Source organism: Pongo abelii, chromosome 6 (genome assembly GCF_028885655.2).
Source record: "Pongo abelii isolate AG06213 chromosome 6, NHGRI_mPonAbe1-v2.0_pri, whole genome shotgun sequence".
Taxonomy (NCBI): domain Eukaryota; kingdom Metazoa; phylum Chordata; class Mammalia; order Primates; family Hominidae; genus Pongo; species Pongo abelii.
Genome location: NC_071991.2, coordinates 98,466,945 through 98,491,705, shown reverse-complemented (window position 1 = coordinate 98,491,705; position 24,761 = coordinate 98,466,945). Strand labels below are relative to the sequence as shown.

Here is a 24,761-nt window from a genome sequence, read left to right as displayed (position 1 = left end):
TATATTTGATAATATGAATTTGATTTCATCAAAAGGGATCATAAAGAAGAGAAAAAGAGCTTCCACAAACTGGGAAAAGATTTGCAACACATTTAACCAATACAAATTCAATATCCAGCATGTATAAAAATCAACAAAGGGAAGGCAGAGCAAGATGGCTGAATGGAACCCTCCAGTGATTGTTCCCCCGCTCAGGAACACCAAATTCAACAACTGTCCAAGCAAGAAAGCACATTCATAAGAACAGAAAACCAGGCGAGAGATCATAGTGCCTGGTTTTAACGTCACATCAAGGAAAGAGGCACTGAAAAGGGTGCAAAAAAACAGTCTTGAACTGCCGACTCCAACCCCAACCCCCATCAGCAGAATCTGTGTGCTCGGGAGAGGAGAGTGAAGAGGAGTGTGGACTTGCAATGGAACTCAGTGCTGCCCTGTTACAGTGGAACACAACACAGGGCACAATTCTGCCAGCGCCCACAGAGGGAGCATTTAGACGATCGCTGACCAGAGGGGAATCCTCTGCACCAGCTGCAGGAATCTGAGTTGTGCCTAGCCCCACCACTGGCTGACTAATGTGGCCTGGGGTCCTGAGTGAACTGAAAAGGCAGTCATGCCACAAGGATTGCAGTACTTGGGCAAGTCCTGGTGCTGCACTGGGGTTGGAGCCAGTGGATTTGACGTGCGTACAACCGTGAGACACCAGCTCTGGTGGCCAAGGGAGTGCTTGTATGACTTCTCCCCTAACTCTAGGCAGGACGGCTTGGGGAGACTCCCTCTTGCAAAAAGGAGAGGGAAGAGTAAAGAGGACTCTGTCTTGCAACTTGGGTACCAGGTCAGCCACAGTAAAATAAATCACCAAACAAATCCCTGAAGCCCCTGATTCTGGACCCTAGTTCCTAGGTGGCATTTCTAGACCCATCCTGGGCCAGAAGGGAACCTGCTGCCCTGAAGTGGAGGACGCAGTTCTGGCAGGATTCAGCACCTGCTGACTAAATTGCCGTTGGGCCTCAAATAAATGTCAGCTGTAGCGAGGCAGTAGTCACTGAGGGCCTTGGGTGTGAGACCCAGTACTGTGCTGAATTCAGGTATGACCCTGTACCATCCCAGCTGTGGAGGCCACGGGAATGCCTTTCCTAAGTCCAGGCAGCCCAGCATGGAGAAAGGGTCTCCTTCTGTTTGGGGGAAAGTAAGGGAAGAGAACAAGAGACTCTGTCTGGTACTCCAGGAAATCCTCTCAGATCTTACTCAACCCCACAAGGTGCTATGAGTCTTTAAGAGTCATGGCATTACTGGGCTTGGGGCATCCCCTGTCCCCTAGTGCAGATGTAGCTGCAGTGATCAAAGATTTCGATCACAACACTCAATTCCCTTTGAATACCTGGAAAGCCTGCTCGAGAAGGACAGGTACAAACTAGGCCCGGCTGTGAAGTTAAAAAATAAATACCCAACTCTTCAACGCCGAGACATTGACAAACATCCACAAGCAACAAGAACATCCAGGAAAACATGACCTCACTGAACAAAATAAATAAGGAACCACTGACCAATCCCGGAGTGCAGAGATATGTGACCATTCAGAGAGAGAATTCAAAATAGCTATTCAGGAAACTCAACGAACTTCAACATAACACAGAAGGAATTCAAACTCCTGTCAGATACATTTAACAAAGAGATTGAAATAAAAAACCAAGCAGAAATTCTGGAGATGAAAAATTCAGCTGACAAACTGAAAAATGTATGTCTTTCCAGAGCAGAATTGATTAAAAAGAAAGAATTGGTGAGCTTCAAGAGAGACTACAGGAAAATACACAGACAGAGGAGAAAGAAAAGAATAAAAAAGAATGAAGTACACATACAAGATCTAGAAAATAACCTCAAAAGGGCAAATCTAAGTTATTGGCCTTAAAGAGGAGGTAGACAGAGACAGAGAGAGACAGAGAGGTAAAAAGTTTATTCAAAAGGATAATAACACAGAACTTCCCAAACCTAGAGGAAGATACCAATATTCATGCACAAGAAAGTCATAGAACACCAAGCAGATTTAACCCAAAGAAGACCACCTCAAGCATTTAATCAGTAAACTCCCAAAGGTCAAGGAAAAACAAAAGATCCTAAAAGCAGTAAGAGAAAAAACAAAAACACAAACAAATAACATATAAAGGAGCTCCAATATGTCTGGCAGCAGACTTCTCAGTGGAAACCTTACAGACCAGGAGAGAGTGGGATGACATATTCATCAAAGAGCTGAAGGAAAAAGGTAACTTTTATCCTAGGATATTACATCTGGCTAAAATATACTTCAAATATGAAGCAGAAATAAAGACTTTCCCAGACAAACAAAAGCTGAGAGATTTTGTCAACACCAGACCTGTCTAACAAGAAATGCTAAAGGGAGTTCTTCAATCTGAAAGAAAATAACATTAACAAGCAATAAGAAATCAACTGAAGGTATAAAACTCACTGGTAACAGTAAGTACACAAACAAATACAGAATACCCTGACACTAATTGCGGTGCATACATAAACCACTCATATATAGAGTAGGAAGATTAAAAGACAAACCTATCAAAAATAACTACAACAACATTTTAAGAGATAGTATAGAGATAGAAATAGAAACAACAAAAAGTTAAAAAGTTAGGTGGATTGAGTTAAAGTTTAGAGCTTTTATACATTTTATCCTTGCTTTTTTTGTAATCAGAATTCAGTTGTCATCAGTTTAAAATAATTGGTTATAGGATGTTATTTGCAAACCCCATGATAACCTTACATTTAAAAACCTATACTAGATACACAAAAACAATAAAAAGCAAAAAATTAAAACATACTGCCAGAGAAAAACACTTTTACACAAAGGAAGACAGGAAACAAAAAGAAAGAGGACCACAAAACAACCAGAAAACAAATTAGAAAATGGCAGTAGTAAGTTTTTATATATCAATAATAACATTGACTGTAAATGGATTAAACCCTCCAATCAAAAGACAGTGTTTTAACAGATTAAAAAAAGACTCAACTTTATGCTGCTCACAAGAAACTCAATTTACCTATAAAGATACACATAGACTAAAATTAAAGGGATGAAAAAAGATATTCCATGAAAATGAAAACAAAAAAAGAATAGGAATAGCTATATTTATATTAGACAAAATAGATTTCAAGACAAAAACTATAAGAAGAGACAAAGAAGGTAATTAGATATTGATAATGGAATCAATTCAGCAAGTCAATATAGCAATTTTAAATATATATGTACCCAACACTGAAGCATCCAGATATAAAGCAAATACATATACATATGTATATATATATATACACACACGCGATGTATATATTGATATATATCATGTTACATATATATCGATATATATAGATATAGATATATTGATATCTTCTTCTAGGTTTGGGAAGTTCTCTGTTATTATCCTTTTGAGCGTATATTGTGTATATGTATATACATGCACACACACATATACACACACATATATACATACACTCACATGTATGTGTGTGTATACACACACACACACATACAGAGAGAGAGAGAGAGAGAGAGAGAGAGAGAGAGAGAGAGAGAAACTGACCCCAATATAACAACAGGTGGAAATCTCAACACCCTGCTTTCAGCAATGGACAGATCATCCAGACAGAAAATCAACAAAGAAACACTGAACTTAATCTGTACTATAGACCAAATGGACTTAACAGATATTTACAGAAGACTTCATCTGACAGCTGCAGAACACACATCCTTCTCTTCAGCACATGGATCATTCTCAAGAATAGACCATATGTTAGGCCACAAAACAAGTCTTAAAAAATTCAAACAAATTGAAATTGTATCAAGTATCTTCTCACACCACAGTAGAATAAAACTGGAAGTCAGTAACAAGAGGAACTTTGGAAACAATACAAATGCATGGAAATTAAACAATATGCTCCTGAATGACCAGTGGGTAAATACAAAAATTAATAAGAAAATTTAAAAATTTCTTGAAACAATAAAAATGGAAACACAATATTCTAAAATCTATGAGATACAGCAAAAGCAATACTAAGAGGAAAGTTTATAGCAATAAGTGCCTGCATCAAAAAAGTAGAAAAATTTCAAATAAACAACCTTACAAAGCATCTTAAAGAATTAGAAAAGCATGACAAAATCAAACCCAACATTAGTAGAAGAAAGGAAATAATAAAGATCAGAGCAGAAATAAATAAAATTGAAACCAAAAAAGGATACAAAAGATCAACAAAATGAAAGGTTGGTTTTTTGAAAAGATAAACAAAATCAATACTAAGAAAGAGGGAAGACCCAAATAAATAAAATCAGAGATGAAAAAGGAGACATGACTACTGATACCACGGAAATATAAAGGATTATTAGAGATTACTATGAATAGCTATATACTAATAAACTGGAAAACTTAGAAGAAATGGATAAATTCCTAGACATCCATAACCTACCCAGATTGAACCATGAAGAAATCAAAATCCTGAATAGACCAGTAACAAATAATGAGATTGAGGCTGCTAAAAAGTTTCCATGTGAAAAAGAAACCAAGAAAGTAATCTCACTTACAAAAGCTTCAAATAAAATAAAATGCCTAGAAATAAACTTAACCAAAGAAGTTAAAGATCTCTACAATGAAAACTAGAAAACATAGGTGAAAGAAATTGAAGAGGACACACACACGAAATGTTTTATGTTCATAGATTGGAAGAATTAATATAGTTAAAATGTCCATACTACTCAAAGCAACCTACAGATTCAATGCAATCCCTATCAAAATACCAATGACATTCTTCGGAAAAATAGGGAAAAAATTCTATATTTATACTGAATCACAAAAGACCTAGAGTAGGCAAAAGCCATCCTGAACAAAAAGAATAAAACTACAGGGGTCACATTATTCAAATTATACTACAGAGCTATAGTAACCAAAACAGCATGGTACTGGCATAAAAATAGACACATAGACCAAAGGAACAGAATAGAGAACCCAGAAATAAATCCAGATATCCATAGGGAATTCATTTCAAGAAAGGTGCCAAGAACATACATTGGGGAAAGGACAGTGTCTTCAAAAATGGTGCTGGGAAAACTGGATATCCATATGCAGAAGAATGAAACTAGACCCTTATCTTTTGCCATATACAAAAATCAAATCAACATTGACTAAAGACTTAAATTTAAGGCCTGAAACTATGAAACTACTAAAAGTAGTTGGGGAAACTCTACAAGACATTGGTCTAGGCAAAGATTTCTTGAGTAATACTTCAAAAGCACAGAAGACCGAAATAAATACAGACAAATGGGATCACATCAAGTTAAAAAGTTTCTGCACAAAAAGAAAACTATCAAGAGAGTAAAGAGACAACCCACAGAATGGGAGAAAATATCTACAAACTATCTACCTGACAAAGGATTAATAATCAGAATGTATATGGAACTCAAACAACTCGATAGGAGAAAGTAAAATAATCGTATTAAAAATGGGCAAAATATCTGAATAGACATTTCTAAAAATAAGATATATACAAATGGTGAACAGGTATATGAAAAAATTGCTCAACGTCATTAATCATAAGAGAAATGCAAATCAAACCTACAATGAGATATCATCTCACCCCAGTTAAATGGCTTTTATCCAAAAGATAGGCAGTAACAAATGCTGGTAAGGATGGGGAGATAGGGGAACGCTTGTACACTGTTGGTGGGAATGTAAATTAGCATAACCACTGTGAAGAACCATGTGGAAGTTCCTCAAAAAACCCCTTAAAAGTAGAACTATATGATCCAGAAATCCTGCTGTTAGGTACTCAAAAGAAAGGAAATCAGTGTATTTTAAGAGATATGTGTACCCCATTGTTTATTACAGCGGTATTCACAGTAGCAAAGATTTGGCATCAACCTTAAATGTCCGTCAATGGATGAATAAAAAAATGTGGTACATATACAGAATGGAATACTATTCAGCTACAAAAAAAGGAATAAAATCCTGTTGTTTGCAACATGAATGGAACTGGAGGAAATTATGTTAAGTGAAATAAGCCAGGCACAGAAAGACAAATTTCTTATGTTATTACTCATATGTAGGAGCTAAAAATTAAAACAATTGAACTCATGTACAGGGAGATTTGAATGATAATTACCGGAGACTGGGAAGTGAAGCAGGCAGAAGGGGGACAAGTGGGGATGGTTAATGGGTACAAAAATACAGTTAGATAGAATGATGAAGATCTAGTATTTGATAGCACAACAGGGTGACTATAGTCAACAATAATTTATTGTAGTTTTAAAAATATAAGTAGAATTGAAATGTTTCTGATACAAAGAAATGATAAATTCTTGGAGTGATTGATACCCCAATTGCTCTGATGTGATTATTATACATTGTATGCCTGTATCAAAACATCACATGTATCCCATAAATATATGCACCTATAATGTACCCATAACAAAAATAAAAAATAAAAAAAGGAAAATACAACAATAACAATAGAAAAGTGGCGAAGAGGCAACACGTATATCACAGAAGAGGAAAATGAATGATTCAAACATATGAAAAGATGTTCATTACTAACTAGAAAGAAAATTAAAACCATAATGACATACTATTTTGTATTTCATTTCCACCATAATAATAGAAATGTAATATCAATTTTATATCAAATGATGACAAGGATATAAAGCAACAAGGACTCATATCCTGCGCATAGAAATATACAATATGCTACAAACACTTTGGAAAATTTCCTTGCATTATTTTGCGAAGTTGAAGTTGCTCAGACCCCAGGACCTATCAAATCTGTTCTCAGGGATATACTTGAGAAAATCTTGCACATGTGTATCAGGAGACCTTTAGAAGAATGTCTGTAACAGCAATGTTTTCAATAGTAAAAAACTGGAAATGACCCTAATGATCATCAACAAGAAAATGGTTACTTAAGTTAGTATTTATATAACAGGAAACTATTCAGCAGTGAAAATGAATACACTATAGTAATATATGTTAACGCCAGTAAATTTCACAATGTTGAGCTAAAAAAATCAAGGGAATATAAACAATGTCTATAAAGTTTAAAAAATGTGAAGCTAAGCAATATATTATTGAGGGATATAGCCATATATTATACACTATGAGGAAAAGCAAAGGAATGATAAACAGAATTCAGAAGAGTAACTTCTGGGAGATAAGGAGGTGGGAGGGAGGAGACACATTGTTCTATTTGTTAAGGCGGTTAGTGATTGCATGGGTATTTATTTACTATTGTTGTTTAAGCTGTATATATATATTCTATAATCTCTTTTCTACTTTGATATATTTCATAATAAAGATATAGCAAACAGTGTGCTATTGGAGTGCTGATGAGGGAGCACTTCATCTGAAAGGAGGTGTGAGTGGGAGATGAGAGGCAGGGATCAGTGAAGGCTTCATGGTGTAGTCAGAACTGGTTCTTGAAACATGAGGAGGGTTTTAAGGATAGAAATGGACAGAGAGGAGCTTCCACTGGGAAGAACAGGATGAGGAAAGACTTTAAAGTGTGAAGTGGCATTGTGTGTCCTGGAAACAGCAATGGTTGGTATAAATTGGAGGAATAGAGTAGCATACAAGGATGGAAAATGGCATTGGGCTAGGCTGTAGAAGGCCTTTTAAAGAAAATCCGGGCTGGGCGCCGTGGCTTATGCCTGTAATCCCAGCACTTTGGGAGGCCGAGGTGGGCAGATCACGAGGTCAGGAGATTGAGACCATCCTGGCTAACACAACGAAACCCCGTCTCTACTAAAAATACAAAATATTAGCCGGGCGTGGTGGCGGGCGCCTGTAGTCCCAGCTACTCGGGAGGCTGAGGCAGGAGAATGGCGCGAACCCAGGAGGCGGAGCTTGCAGTGAGCTGAGATCGAGCCACTGCAGTCCAGCCTGGGCAACGGAGCAAGACTCCGTCTCAAAAAAAAAAAAAAAAAAAAAAAAAAAAGAAAATCCTGTGGCTCACGCCTGTAATCCCAGCACTTTGGGAGACCAAGGTGGGTGCATCACGAGGTCAGAAGATCGAGACCATCCTGGCTAAAATGGTGAAACCCTGTCTCTACTAAAAATACACAAAATTAGCTGGGCGTGGTGGCACGTGCCTGTAGTCCCAGCTACTTGGGAGGCTGAGGCAGGAGAATCACTTGAACCCGGGAGGCGGAGGTTGCAGTGAGCTGAGATGGCGACACTGCACTCCATCCAGCCTGGGAGACAAAGCGAGACTCCGTCTCAAAACAAAACAAAACAAAACAAAAAAACTTGTGAACCTATTTAGATCTTATCCTGCAAGCAAAGGCAGGCTGTTGAAGACTTTTGAGGAAACAAGTGATTTAATTACACCTGTGATTTAGAAATACAATTTTGGTAGTTGTAGGAAGCATGAATAGGAGAAATTTGAGGCTACTGGGACCCATCTAGCTACTGGAACAGTTCAGGATAGCAAAGACAAGGGTCTGTATTGTGGCAGTGGCAATGGAATGAAATGAAAGAATGCATAATTTGAGACCTGACTTATATTTCCTAAATGTATGTGCCCATTTCCAGAAAGACACAGACTGAAACAAGGTGTACCGGCTTATTTCAGGCCAGCCCCTGCTCAGGCCTGAGCACGCTTCCTAGTTAAGTAGTTAATTGTGAGCACTGACTCAGGAGCTTGCCCCCAATTCCCTGTTCTCCAATTCCTAATTCCCTGATAGAAGTACATTTCCCAGTTTTCCTGGCCCTTCCCTTTCTAAAGCAAGAGAGGTAGTATTTGAAAACAACCTCTTTCCAATATTCATTAATTTGTCTTTTTGCTTACTTACATCTGCCCTTAACTTCCCTTTCTGGGCTTCCATTCTTCTCCCAAGGTCTCATACACAAGCACAGTCATGCTACTAGGTTGAGGAGTCTTTTTCTTCCATAAGAGACTAATTCAGCTGATACCCTCCTAAAGACCAGGGGTATACGCATCCTTCGGGCAGATAATTACACAAAGACATGGGACACTAAGATGGCATTAAGATGGCATAACAACAACTCGTGGCTGGTCTGAGATGAAAAATGAATGCCCTGATCATCCAACAGGCAGTTGGAAATTCAGGCTAGGCATTTATGAGGAATGTCAGTCCCTACCTCTTCCCCGCACCATGCTTGACCAAATAATGAGACATAAGCCTGCCTTGGGAATTGTGCTGTTTTATTACAGGACCCAGCAGGGGTGATCCCCATATGGAGAAGTACTTAATTCTCCCGTTTTATGATCTCTACTTGTATTTATTAAAAAAGAAGTATCTTGTCAAGTTGAACCATGCAGGAGTCAGATCTTTTCAACCTGGAGAAGGAAGCAGCAACGTTCCACAGGCAGGAGCAATGCCATCTCTGAGTTCAACACAACCAGAGCTAGGAAGCAGCCACAGGGAAAGAAGGGGACAGGGTCCGACAATGGTGACTGCCAATCAGAACACTTCTGGGCACCCCAAAGAAGAAACGTGAATGGCCTGAGATTCACATTTAAGAATACAGTACCCAGCTCTCCATAGCTTCTGAGTAGCTCTGCCGTGCAAACCAAATCCTGTGTGAGTCATGATCAAGGTGCATTTCATATCCATTTTCTGATGAAAATGGAAAGTAGAAGGTAACTGGGCAAACTGAGTGACTCTCCTGCTCATCTGCCAGAAGCTTTAGGTCTGGGAGAGAGAAGGAATGACAAAGAATCTCAAGCAGAGAGCAAATTTGCATAAACACTGCTTTGTAAAAATGAAGAGGGAAGAAATTGTAATTTATTCTCAGGCAAAGACAGAAAAATTACGGTTAAGCTTAAAAGAGAAAATGATACAAGCCTTCTCCTCATTGAAGAGGCAAGTAAAGTGTATTTTTTCAGATCACAGCAGTGGTTTGTAAACTTTCTCATTCTTTTCCATAGGCACTGCCCCCCACCATGAATAATTAAAATCAAAGACTCTCCTCACACTTCTAATGTATTCAATTCCTTTCTATGTCTTTCCATGCCAAGATGCAATCTCAACCCTTTGATTCCTTACCAAACCTTTAACTAGCCCTCATGGGAAGATGCTTTTGAAATGGTTCAAAGTTGGGCATCTACTAGAAGAAGAAACAGAGCAAAGAAATGGAGTCCTCCTCATGTGAGGTAATGAGCCCCTGAATAATTGACAATGGAGCTCCCCACGGCTCTCTTCTCTAATCAATACCACGCTCTCCCTCATTGCTGCAAGCAGCTCGTGTAACTCATTTAACACAGTGCTCATAGGTCAGACTCTGAAAAGAGAAAGGTAATGGATTTGATCTCTGTGAGAGGCTTTTCTTTTCCTTCATAAAAGGCATGGAGCAGGGCCAGACAATAAAGGGAAAAGAACTCACATTTGCAGACAATCTGAAGGATGATTAAGAGTGATGGCTGAGAGACAACCAGGCATCTGGACAAAATGGTCTTTGGGATGGCTTGTAAAGAGGCACGCTGTATGCAGAGATGAGCTTTCAGGGTTGGCTGAATTTCAGCACCCAGATGTGATAAAACATTGGGTGGACGATCTTTGCAATGCAGGGCCCTCGAAATGATCTACCTGAGCCCATACAATTGCTTTATTTCTCTAGACAGGCTGCTTTATTTCCCTCTTATGTACTTGTTATCTCTCTTCTCTCATGCTTTTGATTTCATCAACTTCCTTAGCTCATTTGTCCGCATTGACCTGGCGGGGCTTAGCTCTGTGGGGTTGGTATATTCTGCTAAGCTCTGGCTTTCACATCATTCAGGTTGCACTGCTCTTCTGTTTACCTTTTCTACTAGCCTCCAGCACACCTGTTTTGTAACTTTTATTCTGTCATGTTTTGCATACCCTGTGCTTTTGAAGTTCTTTATTATTTACTGTTTGACCTTATTTTACTTTATTTCCATTCTTTCCTTGTCATCCACGTTTGGTGAGAGATAGTTTACATATAAGGAAAACAAGTCTTGGAATGTCACCTAGTTTAAGATTAAAGGCATTTCTTAATGCTAGGCACAATAGGGTTTTGCATATACAACCTCACTGATTCTGCAAAATCTTAATTAGGCATATCCAAACAGGGGCGGTATATTTACAGTGAGGCACGTTATAAAAAAAGCTGACTGTGAGTTAGACTGAATTGCCACATATATTCATGTAGACAGTTACCTGCGTGATCCCATGTCCTGGTTCATCAGGTATCTTTGTGGCCATGGACTTGATAAGCACAGCTAGTGAATGTGCAGAGTTGGAAAACACAACTGCTGTGTTCTGTACTTTGACAGCTTCTGTTCACGTATGCGTTCAGCAGTCAATATTTACTGAGTGCCCCAGGTACACAGCACTGGGCCCTGGGGTATAGTGGGGAGCCCAGAGCAACATGATTCCTGCTCTTGCAGAGCTTATGCTCTGGAAAGACAGACTTCATAAAGTGATCAGACACAAATATGTAAAATTATCACTGTGACAAACGCTACGAAGAAGATGTGCCTGTTTCTGGGAGAGCCAATGACAGGTGGATGAGACCCAACTGGAAAGCACGGGGAAGTCTTCTCTGAGGAAGTGATGCTTGAACTGGGATGTGAAGGATGAGGAGGACTTACCCAGGGGAACAGGTGTGGGAAGAGCCTTTTGGGAAGAGGGAGCAACATGTCCAAAAGCCCCATGGGCAGGAAGAGGCATGGAGAGAGAGACTGGTTGGTGGGATAACAGAGCAAGGGATGGAGGAGCTGTGTGAGATGAGCTGGGAGGGGGACTGGGGATAGAACACGCAGGGAGGGGGACTGGGGATAGAACACGCAGGGCCTGGCAGCCTTGTGATGAGGGTCTGATCTTTACTCTGAAAGACCATGGGGTGCCATGGAAGGGTTTTAAACAGTACGCAGATAGATCAGATGAGTGTTTTGGAAAGGAACCATCTTATCTAGCAGACTGAGGGGAGGCAAATACAAGTTGATTTGTATTTGAAAGCTTTTGTGGCCTCTTGACATACATACTTACTTACAAGATGCTCTCTGTACCTCTGTGCGGAGTAGTGAGTACAGTCGTGCACCACATAATGATGTTTTGATCAACAGTGGACTGCATATGTGATGGTAGTCCCATAATATTATAATATGATATTTTTACTGTACCCTTTCTATGTTTAGATATGTTAAGATACACAAATACTTACTACTGTGTTAAAATTGCCTACAGTATTCAGTACAATAACAGGCTGTCCAGGTTTGTAGCCTAGGAGCTATAGGTTGGTGGGTAGGAGCTATAACCTGGTGTGTAGGAGGCTATACTATCTAGGTTTTGTAAGTGTAATTCTTTGATATTTGCATGACAAAATCACTTAATAATGCATTTCTCAGAATGTATCCCTGTCATCAACAGATGCATGCCTGTGTTTTAATAAATAAAAGTACAGGCCTTGGGGAGAACAAGAGAGCAGAAGAATAGGAGAAACTTCAGAAATATTGAACTAGGCACTTTACCCTTCCTGGAAATATTATTCCCATTGATTAGATCAGTAAAATTGACTCTCTGTGAAATGACTTTCAGGATATGAGGACAAGCTGTCATTCCACTAATTGCTAGAGTTGACTCAACTGATCCTGCTGCTCAGGAGGACCTGGTATTTGATCAAGGCTATAGAGCAGCTGTGAGCCCCTGACAGGGTAACTTGTTCAGGTCAGAGCTAGACAGCCAGTGAGTTGTTGAGCCAGTATTTGAATATGTCTGTCAGGCTCCTGTTCTTTTTACTAGCTCGTTATTTCCTTACAAGGGAGGAAAACAAATGGACAAGAAAGTCACTATGACAGGTAAGAATTTTCCTCTAAGCAAGTCTTCAGGGCAAGGAAGAAATGGAGTGAGCTTAAGAGAGCTGATCAGTGAAAGTATCTTAGGTGACTGAAATAAATGAAGTAGATGTAAATTGTGCACCAGTGACTGGAGGCCTCAAACAGATAAACTCACCAATGGGTATATATCACTGTTTTACCCAACTTTTTCCCACTGGGAAATTCTGTGCCCACGTGACAGTCTTTGTTAAGGGAATCAGCCTCAATGCTTTGTTTCTCTGAACTCAGGCGCATATTATTTCAAGACTGTATGCCATGCCATTCAATCCCAATGGCAGGATATGAGCAAGCTATGAAGAGGCTCCTCTCCAGTCCAGGCAAAGCCTCCAGCCAGGCAGGCCTCCACATTTATGGCCCAGACAAGCCACCTGGGTCCTGAGGAAGATAAAATGGGATTCTGCAGTGCTGAGGTGACAGTGTGTGGCAGGGTGGAGGGGACCATGCTTCTCTGTGCCCAGGACCCAGGAGTGCATGAGGGAGCCCTAGGGATCACAGTGCCAGCCCCTTGACTGTGGAGTGTGATCTCAGGCAGGACTGTGTGGCAGTGGCAAGAACTCATTAGTGACTTTGTGGGCAGGGGACTCACACAAGCGGGGACTGGAGTTGGAGAGGAAGATAAGGACGTATGCTACAGAATGAATGCAGCGGGCACACGGGAGGCACCCTCTGGGGCTCCTCTGTGGACACACTGTTAGAGCGGGCAACTGCCAGCTCTAAAGCTGGAAGTGGTTGCAGCTACCGTAACTTGGTTGTTAAAGGTAAATGTTACTAACTGCTGTTTATAGCAATATGGTGGATTAGATTCCCTAACCTTACCATTGCTGAATAGGGAAGAAAATAAAGAATCATCTGATGTCAAAAGCAAAGTGAGAATAAGACTCCTGGAAGGTAAACAAGTACCAAAGGCAGCTTTTAGCCAGAAAATAACTACTGATTCCTGGGAACCTTGAGTTTCCATTTTGATGACTAGGCAATAACGATAGAAAATCAGCTTAGGGGCTACAAATGGAAAGTCTAATAGGAGATCCTTGCATGAACTGGAACCCCGAAGAACAATTCAAAAGACAGTTGAAAAAATAAAAAGGGTAAGATAGAATAAGTGAAACTAATAGGAAAAGAACAAAAATGATAGAATTAAATACAAGTATAAGGAAATAAAATTAATGTAAATTGACTGAAATGACCATGGTGAAATATATTGTTAAAATATAAAAAATCCAGGTTAATAGGCCAGAGAAACACGTACAGTATAAAGACACAGAACAGTTAAAAGCAAAAGGGTAAAAGAGACATACCAAATAAAACTAGCATGCTTATAATAATATCAGACCGACTTTAAAGCAAAAAGTATTGACAGAGATACAGTAGGTCACTACATAATGAGAAGGATTTGATTCACCTAGAAAATAAAAGAAATACTTGAGTACCAAAAAACATGTCCTCAAAACATACAAAGTAAAAGTTGATAGCTCTTCAGGCTGGGTGTGTTGGCTGATGCCTGTAATCCCAGCACTTTGGGAGGCCGAGGCAGGAGGATTGCTTGAGCTCAGGAGTTTAAGACCAGCCTGGGCAACATTGTGAGGCCCCATTTCTATTAAAAAAAAAGCTGATAGCTTTTCAAAGAAAAATTTGCAAAACCATTAGCAAAGATTTTTAAGAACCTACCCCAGTATTTAATAGATCAAATAGATAAAAATTAGTAAGACTATAAAATAGTCGAATAGTTCAATAACCAAACTTTATCCAATGAACACATCTAAACAACACAGCAGTCAACAATTGCAGAATGCACATTCTTTCCAAGCACACATGGATCATATATAAAAAATGCAACATGTTAGGCCAAGTTTGTAGCAAGTTGCAACAAAATGGAAAGACTGAAATCTTGTGGGGTATTTTCTCTGAAGACAAATTAAGAATAGAAAACTAACTAGAAAATCCCCATACAGTCAGAAATAAAAAAACAAAAACACCTTCTAAATAATTCACGAGTCAAAGAATAAATCACAGTGGAAATTAGAATGTATTTGGAACTTAATGAATATACTACATATTAAATCTACAGCCTTAAATTTGTATATTAATAGAAATGAAGAAAGCCTAAGAACTACTACTCTAAGCATCCAACTTAGAAAAAAAAAAAAAGAACAACAGAGTAAACCCAGAAAGAATGGATGGAATGAAATATTAAGTATAAAAACAGAAATGAACAAACAAGAAGACAAATATGTAAGCTGACTCTTTGAAAAGAATAAAAGAAAATTGAACAATCTTTGGCATGATTAATGAAGAAAAATGGAATACCAGAACAGTAGTCAAATGAAAGAGACATAAATACAAATACTCCAAACATTAAAAATAGGAGACAGGTGAGGTGTGATGGCTCCCATCTGTAATCCTAGCACTTTGGGAGGCCGAAGCAATAGTACTGCTTGAGCCCAGAAGTTTGAGACTAGCCTAGGCAACGTGGTGAGAGCCATCTCTACATGAAAGAAACAAATCAGCCAGGTGTGGTGGTGCACACCTGTGGTCCTTGCTACTTGGGAGGCTGAGGTGGGAGGATTACTTGAGCTCAGGAGGTTGATGCTGCAGTGAGCCATGTTTGTACCACTGCACTCCAGCCTGGGTGACAAAGAAAGATCCTGTCTCAAAAATAAAATAAAATAAAAATAAAAATGACATACAAAGTTTGAAAACTAAGATGAAATAGGTAAATTATTAGGAAGAAAAGCAGTTTATCAGAATAGACTTAAAAAGAAATAGAAAATCTGAAGATAATTATTATAGAAACATAATTAGTGAACTAAAACTTTCACATGAAGAAAACATACTAGATCTGGTTGAGTTTGCAGGTGTCTTCCACCAAACATTCAAGGATAATTCAAAACATACATAAACTTTCCCAGACAACAACTGTAAACACCAGCAACAAAAAGGATTATTCTATTTCTCATTTTATAAGGTTAGGGTAACATTAATATCAAAATCATTCCAAGATACTACAAGAAAATTATAGGCCAATCTTACTCAATAACATAGATATAAAAATCTTACAGGAAATAACAGAAAATTGAATTGATCAATGCATAAAAATGATACATCATGAATAAATAGGGCTCATTCCAGGAACTCAAGAGTAATTAAACCATAAAAATCCTTTAATATGATTAATCATATTAATTACCATATAAAAGAAAAAGATCAGATGGTATTGTCTATGGATGCAGAAAAAGTAGACAAAATTCAACATCTACTCATAATAAACTCTCCTAGCAAACTAGTAATAGAAGAAAACATCTTTAATCTGATGAAGGTTATCTATAAAAACCTATTAAACATCATGTTTAATGAAATTTTAAAAAGCATTCTCTTTAAGATTAGAAATAAACAAAAGTGCCTGCTTTGACCACTTCTATTCAGCATCATACAGTAAGCCAAGCCAATGAAATTTTTTTTAAAAAAATAAAAGGACTTAAAAGGAAAAAAACCCCAAAACTCTAATTATAGAAAATGTGATTTTTATGCAGAAAATCCAGAGGTAGGTACAGATAAATTATTTGAAGTAATAAGAGAATTCAGTGAATTTTGCCTGATATAATTCATCAATATACAAAATTCAGTTGCCTTTCTCTTCACTGGTTAACAGTTAATTTAAAAATTACATTAAAAATACTATAGCCAGGAGAAGAATAAAGTTGGAAGACTGACACTACTTACCTTCAAGACTTACTATAAAGCCACAGTAATCAGGACAGTGTAGTATTGGTGAAAGAATAGACAAATAGATCAATGCAACAGAATAGACAGAAATAGACCTGCATAAATATAGTCAACTAATCTTTGACAAAGGAGCAAAGGCAATGCAATGAAGAAAAAATAGTTTTTTCAACAAATGGTACTGGAACAACTGGACATCCACATGCAAAAAAAATGAGTGGAGACACAGACCAAAACACCTGTCACAAAAATTAACTCAAAATGGGTCCCGATCTAAATGTAAAATGCAAAACTATGAAACTCCTATAAGATAACATAGGAGAAAATCTATAAGACCTTGGATTTGGCAATGACTTTTTAGATATGACACAAAAGGCATAATCTATCAAAGAAATAATTAGGAAGCTGGATTTCATGAAAATTAAAAATTTCTGCTCTGCAAAAGACACTGTCAAGAGAATAAAAGGACAAGCCACAGACTGGGAGAAAATATTTACGAAAGATGTATCTGATAAAGGACTGTTATCCAAAATGTACAAAGAACTCTTAAAACTCAACAATAAAAAGAAAAATAACCTGATAAAAAGTGGGTCAAACACCTTAACAGATACCTCACCAAAGAAGATATACATATGGCAGATTAGTATATGAAAAGATGCTCCACATCATATGCCATCAAGGAAATGTAAATTAAAACAACAACGAGATACCACTGCATGCCTATCAGAACGGCCCAAATCCATAAAAATGATGGAACCAAATGCTGATGAGGATATGGAGAGACAGAAACTCTCAATCGTCACTGGTGGAAATGTAAAATGGTATAGCCAATTTGGAAGACTGCTGGTTGTTTCTTAGAAAACTCAACATACTTGTATCATATGATCCAGCAATTGCATTCCTTGGTTTTTACTCAAAGAACTTGGAAACTTATGTCCACACAAAAATCTGCACACAAATATTGATAGCAGCTTTATTCATAATTGCCAAAATCAGTAGTGCATCCAGACAATGGAATATTATTCAGCACTAAAAGAAATGAACTGTTAAGCCATTAAAAGACATGGAGGAAAGTTGAATGCATACTACTAAGTGAAAGCAGTCCATCTGAAAAGGCTACTACATACTGCATGATTCCAACTATATGACATGGTGGAAAAGGCAAAACTCTGCAGTCAGTGAAAAGATCAGTGGTTGCCAGGGGTTAGTGGGGAGGGGGGAATGAATAGTGGAACACGGAGAATTTTTAGGGCAGTGAAAATACTCTTTATGATACTATAATATGGATACATGCCATTATACATTTGTCCAAACCCACAGAATGTACGACACCGGCCGGGCGCAGTGGCTCACGCCTGTAATCCCAGCACTTTGGGAGACTGAGGCAGGCAGATCATGAGGTCAGAGGATAGAGACCATCTTGGCTAACATGGTGAAACCCCGTCTCTACTAAAAGTACAAAAAAATTAGCCGGGCGTGGTGGTAGTGCCTGTAGTCCCAGCCACTTGGGAGGCTGAGGTAGGAGAATTGCTTGAACCTGGGAGGCAGAGGTTGCAGTGAGCCAAGATTGTGCCACTGCACTCCTGCCTGGGTGACAGAGCGAGACTCCTCAAAAAAAAAAAAAAAAAAAAAGAATGTACAACACCAAGACTGAACCATACTGTAAACTATGAACTCTGGGTGATAATGACGTATCAATACTTATTCGTCCGTTGTAACAAATATACCAGTCTGGTGGGAAATGTTGATAGAGAGGAGGCTGTGCATGTGTGGGGCAGGGAGTATATGGAAAATCTCTGCACCTTCTTCTCAATTTTGCTGTGACCCTAAAACTGCTCTTAAAAGAATGAAGAAAAGAAGACTGGGTTAAAAATAATAAAAGCATATATTCACTCAACACATGTATTTGTGTAAAGATTTAAAAATACTGTATTCAAGAGTAAAAATAAAACCCAAAAAGTGCCTGAGAATCAGTCTAAGATATTTGCAGGTATGTTACGGAAAAAGCTATAAAACTTTAAGCACTTTATGGAAAATCTACATAAATGGATTACATCATGTTCATGGAAAGACTCGATATTATAAAGATGTAAATTTTTCCACATTTATACATGGATTTCAAGCAATTCCAATAAAATTCTAACAGGATTTTTTAGAAACTTGACAAGTGGCTGGGCGTAGTGGCTCATGCCTGTAATCCCAGCACTTTGGGAGGCCGAGACCGGTGGATCACGAGGTCAGGAGATTGAGACCATCCTGGCTAACACGGTGAAACCCCGTCTCTACTAAAAATACAAAAAAATTAGCCGGGTGTGGTGGCAGGTGCCTGTAGTCCCAGCTACTCAGGAGGCTGAGGCAGGAAAATGGTGTGAACCTGGGAGGCGGAGCTTGCAGTGAGCCAAGATGGTGCCACTGCACTCCAGCCCAGGGGACAGAGCAAGGCTCCGTCTCAAAACAAAAACAAAAACAAAACAAAAACAAAAACAAAAACAAAAACACTTGACAAGAAAATTCTAAAATTATGTGGAAGGACAAAAGCCCAAGAACATCCAAACACCCCTGAAGAATTAAGATGTGTGTCTGGGGGAGAGAAAGTTTCCCCACACAAAACTCAACACTCATTAAAAGGTAGCTAAGTATGGCATTGATGCAGGGATAGACAAATAGACTAGTAGAACAGTATAAAGAATCCATATACAGACCACTGCATTTATAGAAATTTAATTTATTATAGAGCTGTCATTGCAGATTGGTGGGGGGTGGGACAAAGAAATACTCATTAAATGATGATGCTGTGACATGTGGTTATCCATATGGAAAAATTGAGATTGAGGTTCTACCTTATATCATACAGAGAAATCACCTGTAGGTGATTAAATACTTAGATATAAAAAGTAAAACTATACAACTTTTAGAAGAAGATATAAGAAAAGATGTTTAAGACCATGTCTTGGAGAATGATTTTTCAAACAAGACACAGAAAGTAGAAACTATAAAACAAAAAAGGGTTAAGCCAATTACACTAAAATTAAGACTTTCTCATTATCAAACAGCATCATAAAGAAAGTGAAACTACAAGCCATGAGCTGGCATAAGATATCTGTATCACATTAATTGATGAAAAACGATCACCAATAATATATAAGCACTTCTATAATCAATGTGAAGAAATATTCAACAGAAAATGAGGAAAGACATGTACAAGCATTTTTTATTTAAGAGAGAACATGAAAGTCTAATAAATATAAGAAAAAATGATGAATATGAATTTGTAATCAAGAAATGCAAATCCAAATCTAAAATATGTCATTTTCTACCTACCAGAATGAGAGTTTAAAAGTCTGAAGTACAAATCTTGTGAGTGTGTGTAGTAAGAAAAACTTTTTTACATATGCTAATACAAGTATAACTTTGTAAAACCACCTTGGACAATACTTTTTTGTTACTTAGGTAAGTTAAATTTGTGCCCTCCAAGGCATATAGTCTAGTCTAGAGAAAGTCTTGCATAGGTACAGCAGGAAAGATGTACAAAGATTGTATGAGTTACAACAAACTTGGAAACAACCAAAGTGTAAATTGACAGGGAAAATCTCAAATGTCCATAAAATGGAAAAATAGATAATTATTATAGGTGGTAGCATATTCACATAATGAAATAACTTATAGCAGTGAAAAATAAATGAACTATAGCTTCATGCACCAACCTTGGATGAATCTCATGAACATAACATATAGAAAGCAAACCACAGAGAAGAACATGTACAGTATGGTTCAGTTACATAAAGCTCACAGAGTTCGCAAAGCTAAAGGTTATAGTTGAGAGATACACACATCTGTGGTAACAATAGAAGAAAAGTCAAGTGCTTTATTTAGGAAGGTGGTTCCCTCTGAGGGCTGGAGAGTAGGAGGAGAATGAAATCATGGGAGCTTGGTAATGTTCTGTTTTTTAAGCGGGGCTATGGGTTCATGGGTCCTTGAATCATTGTTAGTATTTATACTTATTACATATGTTAGAAATATTCTTGTAAATGGTTTTACGTTTAATAAAAACAATATATAAACCAGGATGCTTTTGTATTGACTAGTTATATCTGGTCTGTAGAAGGAAAGGTGACAAATTTAAAAGAAGCTAATTTCAGGGAATGTTGCTTTTCATTTAAAAAAAAAGATGGGCAAGTGGTATCTTTTTTGTGAATTGATTAGTTAAACAAAATGTTTTAGTCATTCCAAAGCCCATTGCAGGCAGACTTTTGCATCATGTGAGTTTCAGAAAGTAGGTAAACCATCTTATAAATAAGCTTATGTGATGCTAAATAGGCATACACAAATGGTACCCAGCTGCAGGTGATGAAGTTATGAAATAATGTTCTTTTTCATCACAAAAATACATTTTATGGAAATGCGAACTATATTACACTTTTATGGAAACAGGAAAATATTTTACCATTTTAAGAGCAAACTTGATCTCCTTTCAGATTTCTCTTTTGACTTGACTCTCAGATTTTCATTTAAGCACTTAGAATTTCTATTCTTTCCCTCCAAATATCTCCTGATTTCTTACATTCCCTGTTTTACTGAGCTTCGCCAATATTATTTTTTATGTTCATTATTTTTTGCCTGTGTTTTCTATTTAGTTTTGGTTTTTAATTTGGTTATATTCCTAGGAGCTTTGTATCAGAGATTTTATTCCCTAGCTATGAAAATTTCATCCCTCCCAATTTTATTAGGCTATTTTACAAACATAAGTCTTCTTTTTATAAACAGATCCAGTAATATTTTCTAATAATTTATTATCCTTTTCCTTAAAATCTGAATGTCCATTGTGTTTCTCTTATGACGCCAGCCTTCTTGACTGACTGAAGAAAAGCAATCAGACGTGACAATGATATATCTCTATTTATTATTCCCCTTATTTTCTGCATTCACAGATTATGTTTTGTTTTATCTATTCAACTTTTAATACATCAATATTAACTGATGTTGAAAAACCATCTAGTATAATAATTAAGGTCAAAACTTGCTACTCTCCACTGGTTTTTTGATAAAGTGAATACAGTACTTCCCCCTCATACCTCTTGCATATATTCCAACATCTCCAGTGGATGCCTGAAATCACAGGCAGAACTAACCCTATATACACTGTTTTCCCTATGTATATCTATGATAAAGTTTAATTTACAAATTAGGCACAGCAAGAGATCAAAAACAATAAAAAAAAGAACAGTTATAATAAAATGCCAGCATCACTACTCTTGCACTTTGGGGCCATTACTAAGTAAAATAACGGTTACTTGAACACGGGCAGTGCGATACCATGATAGTCAATCTGATAATCGAGAGGGCTGCTGAGTAACCAATGGGCAGGTAGCATCTACAGTGTGGATAAAGGGCTGTTTCACCTTCTGGGAAGGACGAAATTTCAGCACGATACTCACAATGCTGCACAATTTAAAATTTATAATTGTTTATTTCTGAAAAATTTTATGTAATATTTTTGGATTGCAGTTGACACAGGTATCTATAATAAAACCTTGGAAGGTAAAACCTCAGAGTTTCACCTGAAGAGCTTCCTAAAACATAGCCTGGTGACCCCACTCCTAGAGTTTCTGATTCAGCAGGTTTGGGTGGGGCTAGAGAATCTGCATTTCTACCAAGTTTCCAGGTGATGCTGATGCCAGGAACCGTGCTGAGAACCATTGCTCTGGCTTAAATTCTGTAAGAAAGAGGAATCTTTTCCTGCAAGGCTGTTTCTCTATTTAGGCTTCTTTGCCTTGGGAGTACTGTGTATATCCAGCAGCGAGTCATTTAGACCCCTTGTTAAAATACATGGCCACTGTTTGTAACCTACAGAGACCAGCCCTGTAGTCCACCGTGGGTCTCTATCTCTCACAGGGATCTGGCCATTTTGCACATGGTCTTCTTGCTGTGTTTCACCTGCACTGGAAAGATAATTTTGTTTTACTTAACTGCTTGTGAGCTGGCCTTACAGCATGTTAAGAAAGTGTCCTTCTGGCTTATAGGGAAGCTGTAGAGCCAGGAAACCATGTGGAGGCCCATCTTCAAATCAGGGCTAGATGGGGTAAGAAGAGGCTGGTGCTAGATCAGGGCGAGGGCTGCCAGTCTCTGGTGTCAGCTCTGTCTGGGTTTAAATTCCAACTCGGTTGCTTCCCAGCTGTCAAAGGATTGTGGTGGGAGGGAGAAACAAAGACATGATACGCATGCCTTCTGCTTTTGGACTGTGGATAATCCCCTGACTTGGAAATGCGTATCATAGAAATGTAGACTTGGTGGTAGAAATAACAGATTTGGCCGTCAGGGAAAATTGGTTGGTGAGGCTCTGCACAAGAACCTGAGGTTCTGGAACCCCAAAGCCACGGCTTTTCTTTATTAACTTAAAGAGGCAGGAGGGAGGGCAAGAATAAATTCTAGATTTTATTCATACACACACACACACACACACACACCCCAACACACACACACACAGAGAGAGTAAAGAGACTAATATTTTATATTGTTAACAAGCTTTATTTTGTACCCTTAAATGAAGAATCAGTTACCCATCAATCAGATGTCTCAAAGTAATTATTAAATGAAAAAATCTACTCTCAACTTATACTCTAATTGGAAATTTTCTAGTTGCTGTCTTTTTTTTTTTTTCCTTGAGACAGAGTCTCACTCTGTTGCCCAGGATGGAGTGCAGCGGCACGATCTTGGCTCACTGTAACCTCCGCCTCCCCGGGTTCAAGCGATTCTCCTGCCTCAGCCTCCTGAGTAGCTAGGACTACAGGCGCCTGCCACCACGCCCGGCTAATTTTTTTGTATTTTTAGTAGAGATGGGGTTTCACAGTGTTAGCCAGGCTGTTCTTGATCTCTTGACCCTGTGATCCACCCGCCTCAGCCTCCCAGAGTGCTGGGATTACCAGCATGAGCCACCGTGCCCGGCCCCTGCTGTCATTTTTAAGAACAACCTGTATCCAAGAAGCCAAATCCCTTTTACTCCTAATGCTTCTGTCTGCCCAGTATCAAACCAAAAGACCAGTCAACACAAAGGAAAAATTTCCCAAAAGTCCCGCAAAACCACGTGATTAATCAATATGGGGGAAAAAGCACAAAACTAAAAATAAATTTCAAAAGTTCAACCTTGATCAAAACGGAATCATCAAACCATAGAAAGAATTATGGAGCAATAATGTTTCCTTTTCAAGCTATTTCTTAGATTTCTTTCATTTTCTCTTTAGAAAAATAGTACTTTATTGAGATTAATCAATTAGAAGGTCATAAGCAGAAAAATGAGAATGAGAGATATTATAAAATAACATGTGGCCAAACCTTTAAGAAACTAGGTCATCATGAACTAAAAAGAGGGCAAACCTAAAGCAACCCTGCTTGACAGCATGCTTCAGTACTCTTCCAATACCACAGTTGGTTTTTCTTTTAGAATTAAGCAATTGCATAAAAAGAGACTGTTCTTACCCTCATCCTCCCATTCCTTATTGCTGGTCCATCTTCTGCCAGTCTCAACACATACAAATCCATTTTGTATTCCCTTCCTCCACGAATGCTGAATCCAAATCCTTTGGCTCCTTTCTCCATGTCCACAGTGAAATAATCAAAATCCTTTGGGGTTGGGGAGAAAATGGAATAAATAATTATTTAGTTATCAGAGAAGCTTCTGTGGCTGGTCTCTGTGTTCTCCTTCTGTCTCTTAATGTATTCCAAATGACATGATGTTGGGAGAAGTCGTAATCTGACTTCATAAACTATCCAAATGAAAGACAAAATTCCAAAGGTTTGAGCAGGCCACAGCACAGTTTACTTGGTCATCAAAGAATTACTGTGTAGCTTGTTTACTTTGGTATTCATCAGTTTACTTGGCAAACGTGGAATGATTACAGATAGGCCTGAGTGACATCATCTCTCCTTTTACTTTTCTCATTCACTGCTGTTGAGCACCATAAATAAATGTCAGGTGTGTGTGTGTGTGTGTGTGTATACAAATTACAGAGTTTGCTGATTAGAAAAGTGAAATTTAGTGGGATCTGATAATTAGATCTCTCAGTTGCACAGACTATTGAATATCAAGTTGGAATGTACAAAATCAATTTCTCTTTTACCTAAAATGCAGTATGTCCAAGATTCTCTGATCTTCACTATTTTTAAAATCTTTGGGCATAAAGTTGATC

General features: G+C 38.1%; 1 protein-coding gene across 9 annotated transcripts in view; it reads right to left on the bottom strand.

Moving 5' to 3' along the window:
• Window positions 1–24,761, bottom strand: part of MAGI2 (membrane associated guanylate kinase, WW and PDZ domain containing 2) — a 1,490,397-nt gene that overhangs the window by 86,462 nt on the left and 1,379,174 nt on the right. For all 9 annotated transcript variants that reach the window (XM_054559585.2, XM_054559586.2, XM_063726096.1 and 6 more), the window contains one exon: window positions 24,052–24,195. In XM_054559585.2, the coding sequence (XP_054415560.1) occupies window positions 24,052–24,195 (144 nt within the window). The remainder of the gene's footprint in view (window positions 1–24,051; window positions 24,196–24,761) is intronic.